This window comes from Suillus discolor (genome assembly GCF_016758755.1).
Source record: "Suillus discolor strain FC423 chromosome Unknown F5147scaffold_51, whole genome shotgun sequence".
Classification (NCBI taxonomy): domain Eukaryota; kingdom Fungi; phylum Basidiomycota; class Agaricomycetes; order Boletales; family Suillaceae; genus Suillus; species Suillus discolor.
In genome coordinates, this window is record NW_024541298.1 from 76,381 (window position 1) to 88,409 (window position 12,029).

Here is a 12,029-nt window from a genome sequence, read left to right on the forward strand (position 1 = left end):
CAAGTTCTTTTACCTGTCGCTAATTTTTTGCAATTAAAGGACGACCCTAAAAAACTGTGGCTTCTGGAGAGAGACATTTTCCTTCGCGAATTCATCAGGCTCGAAAGCCGTGGGGACACGATGTTGTCTCAATTCTGTCACGGCCTCCATGGTTGTGACAACGAGCCCGTATATCGTTGTAGCGACTGTGAAGGACTTCAAATGTATTGTCAATCGTGCGTGGTAGCTCTCCATTGTGCCATGCCCCTGCATCATGTCGAGGTATTGTTTTGAAAGTTTATTTGCCTTCTAAGTTCTGATCTTCGATTACACACAGGTCTGGACAGGCGAATACTTTCAGTGCACCTCCCTTCGCGATCTTGGGCTACGCATGCAACTCGGGCATCCCCCGGGGGTCTCATGTTGTAACCCAGTGCCAGCATTTGATGCCGAATTCACAGTTCTTAACACTAACGGTATTCACAGTGTTGCGCTCGATTTTTGCAACTGCGAAGCCGCATAGACTCACGCCATTCAGTTATTGCGTGCTCGATGGTACCCTGCTACAAGTACTGACCCTCGAACGGCTGCTACCTTCCGACTCCTCGATCATTTTCAAATGTATACGTTCGAATCCAAGGGTTCTGCATTCGAGTATTATCAAGCTTTGTCTCGCTTGACTGACAACACAGGCGCAAAGAGGCCCAAGGTAAGTCTTTCGCTATTTCATACATATTATGACTAACTATATACTAGGACCGCTATGAATCCCTCCTTCGCATTAGCCGCCAGTACCGCCATCTAATTGCCCTCAAAAGAGCAGGCCGGGCTCACGACATCTCTGGGATTTTGGGGACGGAGTCGGGCGAACTTGCCGTGGTTTGCCCGGCTTGTCCCCAACCTGGAAAAAACCTTCCACCACACTGGGCAGACGCCCCTAAAGAAAAACAGTAAGTCCAGTCCATTCACCTATACACGAGGGCTTATCTTGATCCACATAGGTGGTTGTATAGCCTGTTTGTCGGGATCGATGCGAATTTTCGAATGTGTCGTCGGAACAAATCATCGGAGCAAGCGGATCCCAGTTTTAGTCAGGGCTGGGCGTATTTTGTCGAGGATTCCGGGTTCAAGAGCGTCCTAGACACGCACGCGGGGCTCACACAGGAGAAGAGCAGCTGCACAAGTCATAACGCAGTGAACCTTGCGGATTCGAAGCGAGTGCGCGGCCTTGCAGCGACGGGCATTGGTGCCGTTGTTTGTGCAAGGCATAACTTCAAGCGTCCCTCGGCGGTAGGAGATCTCCAGAAGGGGGAGAGATATGTTAACATGGATTACTTATTTTTTTCAACAATGACACACTCGAGCGAGATTGTTGTCGTCAACGTCTCGTATGACATCGCGTGCCAGTGGAACAAACATCTTTGGGAGCGCATGTCTCGGTATCCCTCCAACATTCATCTGGCGCACACCAGCAAGACAATAACCTTCCTCGTGCCAAAATTCCACCTCCCCGCCCACGTCGCTCCATGCCAGACTAAATTCTCCTTCAATCTTATCAAAGGGATGGCCCGAACCGATGGCGAAGCGCCCGAACGCGGATGGTCCAATATTAATCCCGTGGCTACCAGCACACGGGAGATGGGACCTGGTTCGAGGCGTGATGCGCTCGACGACCACTTTGGCGACTGGAACTGGCGGAAGGTGTCTAACTTTGGTAAGTCATTACCCTCGTCATCAATAGTTATCTGACTGGCGCTTTCAACAGGTGTATTTCTTTTGCAAAAGCTCAAGGATGCCATCCCTCAACGTGATCAACATATTTCGGACCTTGTCGATTTTGAAGATGCAATTCCAGCCGAGAGCCTCGCAACCTGGCGTACAATGGTAGAGGGTTGGGAGACTGACCGATCTAACGCAAACCCATTCGACTCAGCATCTTCACCCATGACGCAAGCTTCTGTTCGACTGGAGCTCTCACAAGTTGAAGCAAACCAACTCAAACGCGGACTCGACATGTCCTTGCACTCTGAGGTTTCACCAAGTGTCCTGATAGTTGTCGGAATCGAGCTCGAGACTCAGCAGTAAGTACCATTATTCTCCGATCCTCAATGTAATTGACAAATAGTTTTTGTTTGACAGGCGCCGGCTTGTTCATGAAACCTCAAGCATAGGTGCACACGCTACCGAAATCCAGCTATCTACACTCCAGCAGCGGACAAACACACTTCGTCGTCGAATCGAACACTGGATCAAAATTCAAACTCTTTACATGCCGTGTGTCGCACGTCTTCGTGAGATGATCGATGCTACCTCTGATAATACAGAAGAAGACGTCCACAGTATCAAGCTCTGGATGCCTTCAGCTATTGTCACCCAGTCTCTATCTTGTGACAGAAACCTATTGCTCATCGAATGGAAGCTTCGCAGAGCCCAGGGACACGAGGCGCTACATGAACTTCATCAGCATCTGCGGCTCAAGCGTCATCTTACCGGCTTCAAGAAGGACTGGATTACCAGTCAACGCGGACACACGAGGTCACGTGGGATCATCGACACAGTGCAGAAGAAGATTGACGCTGCTGCCACCAAATATCGCATTGCTTGGGCCTCCCTCAGTGCTCTTGCCGAGCCTCTTCTTGAAATTGAGTGGAAGGCCGAGTTCCCGGTGCTCGAGAAAGAGGATGTCCGTGGAATGACGGAGGACCAAGCAGCAGGTGAAAGTATTTCTGAGGGGCGAAGATTAGTCTCCATATCATGGATTTGGAAGCAACGTTATGGCGCCGGAGAGGAAGAGCTTTCAGATGGTAAGCTCACCTCACCGTCCCCCACCGTCTCAGCCAGTTCCCTTCTGAACCCCGTTTTCCAGCTATGCGCATTGAGTGGTGCAAGGCTCGTGCACGCGCTCACCGATGGTCTGAGGAGGTAGAATTATTGCAGGAGGAAATGCGGCGCGTTCTCGCATTCTTTGATTGGCATGCGGCCTGGTGGGTGGAACGTGCAACATCCAAGACGTGGCTCGGGCTCATCGAGAATGAAGGCGCAGTAGCGTATGCACATCGGCAAGCTGCCATTCGGAGGATGATGCGTGACCACTGCTCTTCAATTTGGAGCGTTGTTCCTGGCCTCATTGCCCAGTCATCGTGCAATACCGCTATCTAATGGGATATGTTTTTTTCTGTGATTCTGATGTATTTTGTCATTAATGTCTGATTAACTACATGCTATTGACACAACAAACTAGTACCTATCTTTTCCAAACAATAAACTAGCACCTATCTGTTCCCAATGGCATAGCAATGCTATGTTTTAATGTTTTCAACAACTCTCCGTGTTTACCAAATTGGGCAACAAAGCGGTAGCCGTGTGGGACGACATATTTGATGGCGATTGGTCTATATTTAAGCCCATTGATGGGGAGGATCTATATTTAAGCCCACAAAGGGAAACAATCCAGGGACGAGAACCAGTAAGATCTTCCCCGATCAGTGGGGCCTGAGAAACTGCGCTAGGAACTGTGCTACCTTTCCCCAGCAAAGTATGAATAAAGGGAAGCACGTGAAGGGACCATACTCCCTGGAAGAGTATCAATAAAGGAAGCACCGGGGATTCCTTGGTGAGTATCAAAAACTATGCTGTTACTATGGCTAAGGAGTATGGATACTCCTGCCAGGGTGTGGTGCATGCTGTGCAATAATCAAAAATGATAGAACTGCATCAATATTGCGTCAATATTGCGTCAATATTGCGTCAATATGAGTACACAAAACTACTTCACAAAGTATCCAATTAGTTACTCAGAACTTGGTCTCGATGAAATACATGTTGGATGTACAACGACGACACCGTATTCCATTTCCTTATTCATCATCACGGACGCAGTATTAGTATATAGCATCACTGTTTCACATTGTTTATACCTCAGCGCTTCTTCCTACAATGCTGAGGTATGGTTCTCGTTTTCCTTGCACGCTGTCTCTTACTCATATCATTTCGTCTCCAGACGTGTATCTTAGGTACCATTAATGTTATAGCGCTTCTTCCTGCAACACTGAGACGTGTATCTTAGTTTCTACTTTCTACAGGTTATGAGCCCTGGCTTAACTCAAAGCCAGACACAGTAACTTCAAACACAACTTCCTCATGCACTGCCCACCGCTCTCACATCCAGTCCCTCTTCACAACGGTATCGTTATGGGGAAGCACGACCACATTCCTGAGTTGCTTGGAACGGAAAATTATGTTGGTTGGGCCACCAAAATGCAGTACACACTTGCCTGCGAAGATCTTTGGTGTCACATCAACATGAGAGCCGAACCAGGGGATCTTCTCGGACATCCTTCGACAATGCCCACACCTGTTGATCCTGCCAACCCCACGGCCGCTGAAACAGCGGAGATGCGTGAGTGGTTACTCAAGGACATGAAGGCTAAGGAACTCGTCACTCGTCGACTCACTTCTTCTGTTGGATCACTTATTCCTCATTCGCACACCATTACCGCACATAGAGCATGGCAGATACTACAAGAAAACTTCAACTGTACCGACATGAGTGCCCAGTACCTCCTTTGTCAACAGGTACAAGCTCTCTGCATGAAGGATTCTGCAGACGCCACGAACTACGTTGCACAACACGCTGTCTTTCGTGAACGCTTACTTGATGCTGGTGCCCCTTGGGGTGAGACAGACGCAATTTATCATATGCTTATGGGTCTTCCCCAGACGCCCATCTGGCAGCAGTTCAAGTCGCTACTTGAGCAGCGCATGCACAATGAGTCCATGGCTGCGACTCCTGCCACTGGACCGACATTCACCTTTGACAGCTGCATGTCACGAATCACATCTGAAGCTGCGCGACATGTCGTGACTCAACACACTCATTCCTCCCGCCCCGGTTCAGAGTATGCTAACGCTGCCACTACTTCCACTGCGAACGGAACTAACTCCATAACCGGGCTACGGATGCACAAGCACAATCTGCAGGGCATATTTTGCACGATGCCAGGATGTCACAAAGGTGATCACGATCATGCTCATTGTTATGGCAAAGGGGGAGGAATGGAAGGACAAGCACCGTGGATGAAGAATAAAAAGAAGGAGTCCACAGTCGCAGCTGCAGCAGTCATGACTCCTGCATCTTCACCTCCGACCCTCCCGCCTGTGCCTGCCATTGCAGCAGTTGTAGCTGACCTCAGCAGTCTCATGGAGAACTTATCCTTTGCCTCCATCATGGAACTACCGAATGAAATGTCGTGCGCTATCAATCTTCCTTTCACGACGATCCTGGACTCTGGCACTACAGTCACGCTTGTCAAGGACAGACATTTCTTTCACACCTACTCCATGGCGGACACCATGTCTGTGCACACTGCCAATCATGGCATCTTGCAGACAACCGGTAGAGGTAACTGTGTGGCGTGGCTCACCATTGGCGGGCGATGAATTTGCATACGTCTTTCAAACTGTCTGCACGCACCCGATGCACTCCTCAACCTCTTATCCGTCAGCTGCATGAATGCGAAGGGATGGGACGTCAATTTCCACTCTGACATGACATGCGAACTCGTGTACAAGGGCATTTCACTAGGTACCATCCCCGCAACCGGGAAACTCTATGTGCCAACCATTGAATTCATTCCCTCATCTGAGCTTGCGCCCCTACCGCCACAACAGCTTGAAGTGTCTGCATTTACACACGTTCCGCTCACGTTAGACCTCTGGCATGCTCATATCGGGCACATTGGAAAGGAGGCAGTGCTTCGTCTCAACCGTGTGGCTAAGGGTATTTCTATAGATTCTGCCACGCCCCTCTCACATTGTGAGTCTTGCATCCTTGCTAAACATCCTCGCCAACCCTTCCACTCTTCCGAGACAGAACGCACATCCCACTTCCTCGACCTGATTCACTCCGACGTTTGCAGGCCCATACCCACCTTGACTCCCCATGGGAAATGATACTTCATCGTCTTCCTCGACGACAGCACCCATGCCCTCAACCTTCAGCTTCTTGCCAGCAAGGACCAAGCTTTGGAGGCCTGGCGTTTGCTGCGCGCCCGTTGGGAAAATCTCTCAGGATTGCGTGTCAAGGTCTTTTGCTCCGACAACGGGGGTGAATTTATCAACAAAGCTTTCACAGCGGATCTCGAGCAGACCGGCGTCCGGCGTCAATGCTCTGCCCCATATGCTCATCAGCAGAACGGGAAGGCAGAGAGGGTGATGCGTACGATCAAAGGTCATATGTATGCGATGCTGGACTATGCGCATCTGCCGAGTTCGCTGTGGGGAGAGGCTGCGCTCATGGCCTGCTACCTGTTTAACAGAACGGAATCACGAGCCTTACCTGCAGGTAAAACCCCGTATGAGATGTTGCACGGTACACAGCCAAACTTGAGTCACCTCCGTGTCTTTGGCGCGTGCTGTTTTGCACGCATCCCCACTGAACTGCAGCAGAAACTTGGGCCCCGTTCTCGGGAGGCTATCTTCATGGGGTATCCGCCTGGTGTGAAAGCTTGGCGTTGCCGTGACACTATGACCGGTGCCTTCTTCAACTCGCGCGACGTAATCTTTGATGAGACCTTGTCTAACCATCCACTTACAGACAGCGAGGATGATGATGACGACGTATCTCCACCTGCGCCTCCTCGGGTCACACACCTGCCTCCTGCACCTCCTGCGCCTCCTCCAGTCCCGCCTCACAGTGCTATTATTTGGCGCTCAGGAAGAGTACCTGTGCCAACTGAAAAGGGCCAGCAGTTACGGGATCGCCTCATCGCCAACAAGTCGCATCTCGCTCGCCAGCGGGACATTCGCGCGGCACGAGTCAATGGCATACCTCCTCCCCCCAGCCTCACTGAAGCTGCACCTGCACCCATTGTGCCTGTGCCTACGCCCATGCCTGAGCCTCCTCCGGCTCCGCTGGTTGACCCAGACGCCATCTTACCTGATGACAACACGATCAGGTTCCCGCAGGTGCTTGCAGCCCTCATCGCTGTCGAGGTAGCCTGTCTCTCAATTCGCAGCGACTCTCGTCGCAACCCTCTCAGCCCTGGGTACGACTTGAAAGTCCCCCCTGCCACATACAACAAAGTGATGCGACACCCAGACAAGGACCATTGGCTGGCCGCTATGAGGAAGGAAATGAACCTGATGAGTGAGATGTCTGTATATGAACTTGTCCCTCTCCCGCCTGACCGTCGAGCGATTGGGTGCCGGTGGGTCCTGGAGTTTAAGGAGGACCTCAAGGGAGGACCGGTTTTTAAGGCGCATCTAGTTGTGCAGGGATTCTCCCAGATCCCGGGAGTTGACTTTGGATGTACATTTGCGCCTGTCGCCAAGTCCGCATCTATCAGAGTTTTAGCTGCCTATGCTGCCTTGCACGACTGGGAGTTGGACTGTTTTGACGCGCGCCGTGCCTTCTTATGGGGTAAGCTACAGGAAGACGTCTATATGCGTCAGCCTCCTGGCTTTGAACGTCTCGGCCCCGACTTCCAGAAACTTGTCTGTCACCTCCTTTCCTCGCTCTACGGGCTCAAGCAAGCTGCTTACGATTGGTACGAACTCCTGTGCGAGGTGCTAACACATCTGGGTTTCCTCCACTGCGAAGCAGACTATGCGGTGTTCTTCTTCGACCATATCAATGGAGAGGGAGTAAGGGTGATCTGCATCATCACGTGGCACGTCGATGACGGACTTGCAGGGTCTAACAATCGGGGCTTCCTGGATCAGACAAAGGCGCAGATAGCGAAACACTTTGGGATAACGGACCTGGGAGCCGTCACTAAATACCTCGGTGTTCAGTTCGTCTGAGACCGCGCGATGTGTGAACTCTGGATGCACCAGGAGGATTACATCGCGTACCTCCTGGAGGAACACAGCATGTCAGGATGCAACCCAGTCTCTCTCCCAATGGATCCCACCTTTCCTTTTGGTCGTCCCACTGACATTCACCCCCACATCGACGACCTTCAATTGGAATACCGCAAGCTCATCGGCGAGCTCCTCTACCTTGCTCTCTACACATGTCCCGACATCGCTCTGATGGTCATGCATCTCGCCCAACACAATGCAAATGCAGAGTCCCAGCACTATGCCGCAGCAAAGCATGTCTTACGGTACCTTGCCGGGACCGTTCACATGCACATTCACTATGGGGGGGCAGGGGTCAATCCTGAACTCCATGGGTTCAGCGACTCTGATTGGGCGACATGTCCAGAGGACCGGGTCTCCATCACCGGGTACGTCTGGTTTCTGAATGGAGGTCCTGTTTTGCACTCTGCGAAGAAACAGACGACACACACCCTTTCCTCAATGGAGGCCGAATACATGGCACTCACCGGCACCATTCAGGATGGCCTCTGGCTGCAGTCCTTCCTCAGTTGTCTCTCCATCCCCCTCCCACTCCCTGTTCGCCTGTTCGCCAATAACACGGGGGCTATCACGTTGTCCAAGGAAGCAGCAAACCACGTTCGCACGAAGCACATCGATTTGCGCTATCACTTCATCCGGCGTCATGTTGAAGCCAATACTTTCATTCCAGTTTGGGTGTCTACACACCAGAACACAGCCGATATCTTCACGAAAGTTCTGCCACGCCCTGCCTTTAATCATCATTGTTCGGGCCTCGCATTGGTGTCTCGTTGAGGGGGTGTGTTGGATGTACAACAACGACACCGTATTCCATTTCCTTATTCATCATCACGGACGCAGTATTAGTATATAGCATCACTGTTTCACATTGTTTATACCTCAGCGCTTCTTCCTGCAATGCTGAGGTATGGTTCTCATTTTCCTTGCACACTGTCTCTTACTCATATTGTTTCGTCTCCAGACGTGTATCTTAGGTACCATTAATGTTATAGCGCTTCTTCCTGCAATGCTGAGACGTGTATCTTAGTTTCTACTTTCTACAATACAGATACAGTCAAACTCTGAGCTCGGTCTCAATGTCATGATACAAATACAAATACAGTCAAGCTCAAAGCTCGGTCCCGATGACACAATACAAATATAGATACAGTCCAAATATGAGGTGAACTTCAATGATGGCATAGCAGCTCTCTTGAGGTATATCGATGTTTGGTCCGAGACTATGCCAGTTAGACAACAATGAGAATTGTCAGAAGTGTGTGGCTTACCTATCCGGTGCGAAAGTCCACCTAGCACGAGCTCGATCCCAAACAAGCTGTTTTCCTGGAGTCACAAAGATTGATGACGAGGCAAAAGGAATGTGAGGGAAACAAAAACACCCAAGGATAGGATGAACTGAGAGAGACCACATACCTCATCAACATGGATACAAAGTTGGCCCTGTGTCTCGTCAGGCGCAAGCAAGGAAGAAGGTATGAGAGCCAACGATCAGTAAACGTCAGCGCGAGGCAACATGACTAGAGAGAACACATGGAGCTACATGCACAAAACGTTTCAGCAGATGCAAAAATCACAGGATGATATAGTGAGAATGGTAGAGCGCGTGAACGGTGAACCACAACCTAATGCTTGAGGCCGCGTTGGTCTATTTGGATTTGTTGAACTTTCGTACATTTTGCGTGCTGCTACGATGTTTTAATCGGCTTATCGAACGTGTTCAAAAGGCATTAGGACCAAGCTGAAGACGACATCGAATATGCTAAAGGCCAACCTATTAATTGGCTGAAAAAAATACTTATCGCAGTGAGAACGAAAACAAGCAGACTTAGGACTGCCGTCACGCAGATTCGGGGGTCGCAAAACGACGAGTGTTGGAAGAGGTCGACAAAGCCGATTCCCACAAATTAAAAATTCTCCGGAGCAAGGTCATAAGAGTCTGTTCGGCCACCAATATTTGCGCCAGTTTACGCAGGTTTAGAATCTATATTTTGCTTTCATAATCATAGGACCGTGCTGGTCACAGTTATTAATCAATCAATACTAAGTAGTAGGCATGCCTGCTACCCATCTACAATCTATCCATCATCGCAACTCTTACAGGATGTCTTGGGGCAGAAAAAGTGCCCGTGGTGGTGCAGAGCTAACAGAAGCGAGAGATCGGTGTGTGTGGACGGAAGCAGACGAAACCGTCCTCATCCAGTATGTCACCACCAACCACTCACAAGGTGGTGATGGTATGAACTTTGATCACACGTTTTGGGTTGCTGCTGCCGCTGAAATGGACAAACACCCCTGCTTGGGTGCAAGCAAAACAGCGGTAGCATGTCAATCAAAATGGGGGCGGGTATGTACTACTACTATATCAGCCTTGGTACCCTCACTAATGATCGAGTTTCAGCTCCGTGGTACATTCAACGTCGTCAACAAAGTGGCCAACGTTTCCGGACTATCTTACAGCATGGAACATGGAGCTTCGATCACTCCAGAGTCCGAAAACATGTGGACCGACTTTGTGAAGGTAAAGTGATTTTAATTCACATCAAACTACTACAACAATGCTAATTACTATGAATCAATAGAAAAATCCAAAGGCCAAAGGCCTCCGGGACAAGGGTTGGAAGCACTATGAGGCGCTGAAAGGTTTCATACCTGTCAAGCCAGGTAACAACAACTCGTTCTTTGCCACCATCACGACACCACCTCCCATCATTCCTTCGCCTTCTTCTAGCAGCGCAGTCACCCCCCTTTCCTTTGACGAGGTCCATATGATGGACCTTGGAGATGCGCTCGATGGGATCGAGTTCCCCGGCTCTATTTCAGGCGGCCAGCGCGCAACCCCCCTCACCCCAGAGAGCCTCCCTCCATTCGACGCTGCACAGCAACCCTCCCTTGAGTCGGTCCATGTTAGTGCGCCATCATCAACAGCTTCCGGTAAACGGAAGCTGATTGATGATGATGAAAGTATGCTTGATATCGTTACCCGCCCCCCACATTCAACGAAATCGGGAGACTCGGCAAAGTCTGCACGCCTGACGATGCCTGTGGCCATCCAGCATATGGGGACTAATATTGGCGGTCTTAACACAATGTTAGAGCGCGCGGCCAATGCTCTTGAGGCCAACACCTCCAACACCTTGGCGCGATCAGTAGATCCCATCCCTTTGTGCAGGCAGAAGGCGGTGAAAAAGTTGCAGAGTGAGGGTCTAGAGGACGTACAACTACTCAATATCTTGAATAAATTTCAGGCCGACATCGCTATCATTGATATTTATCTCGCTATTGAGGTAGATAGTCTTCGGCGGTTGTTTTCAGAGCAGCATTCAAAGTAGTGTTACATGTATTCTTGTCGTGTCGTGTTCTCTTGTATTGTACTTGTAGTAGCAAAGCAATATCACTATTTCTATGGATCATAGTCATTGATAAGGGTCCAGTCTTGATCTGACAACAATGTCATCATTTGACGGAGATACTTTGGATCATAGTCATCGATGAGGGTCCGGTCTTAATCTGACAACAATGTCATCATTTGACGGAGATACTTTGGATCATAGTCATCGATGAGGGTCCGAATGGCTATGGTATTAACGCGACTACAGTACTAGTGGTTCTATGATTGCCTGCTCCCCCCTCTGAATCCTTTCCCTGTTGTAGGCCTCCCACATCTCACTAGCAATCTGGTCACAACAGAGGCTCGCACGAGTGCGTGCGTGCTCAGTAGGAGGACCGTTAGCAAGGTTTCCAGTGTCAGTGAGAATGTGCGCATCTAACACATTACGATAGTCCATCATGTCGTTTGGATCGTGAACTCGAATAACATTGTGCACGAGACACAAGGCAGGAGGAATGCGCGCTTGAATGTCCATTTTGTACTCTGGCGGGAGGAGAAGGATACGAAATTGGCGCTTGATGACACCAAAAATGCGCTCAACAGCATTTCGAAGCATTGCATGACGCAAATTGAAAAGTTCTTTGCGATTACGAGGCCTATGTAATGATGTGAACATAAGTATGAATGGTACTAGCAGAACGCATCATACAAAGTATTAGCACGACCCCACTCTGCAAGATGATAACGCACGCCCCGAAACGGGACCAGAAGCTCATCGCACGAGCCAAATCCAGCGTCCGCAAGATAATACTTTCCCTCAGGGATATTGAAATCGGTAGTATGAGCATCGTGATAGACT

The 12,029-nt window shown here is 49.9% G+C and overlaps 1 protein-coding gene across 1 annotated transcript; it reads left to right on the plus strand.

Annotated features, from left to right (window-relative positions):
* Positions 1-120: 120 nt before the first annotated feature.
* Positions 121-3,138, plus strand: F5147DRAFT_812283 (uncharacterized protein; the record flags this gene model as incomplete). Its single annotated transcript, XM_041443469.1, has 8 exons — positions 121-261; positions 317-466; positions 503-688; positions 736-929; positions 981-1,693; positions 1,745-2,060; positions 2,146-2,783; positions 2,846-3,138. 8 exons carry the CDS (start codon positions 121-123, stop codon positions 3,136-3,138), a joined length of 2,631 nt encoding a protein of 876 aa, XP_041289795.1.
* Positions 3,139-12,029: the final 8,891 nt, after the last annotated feature.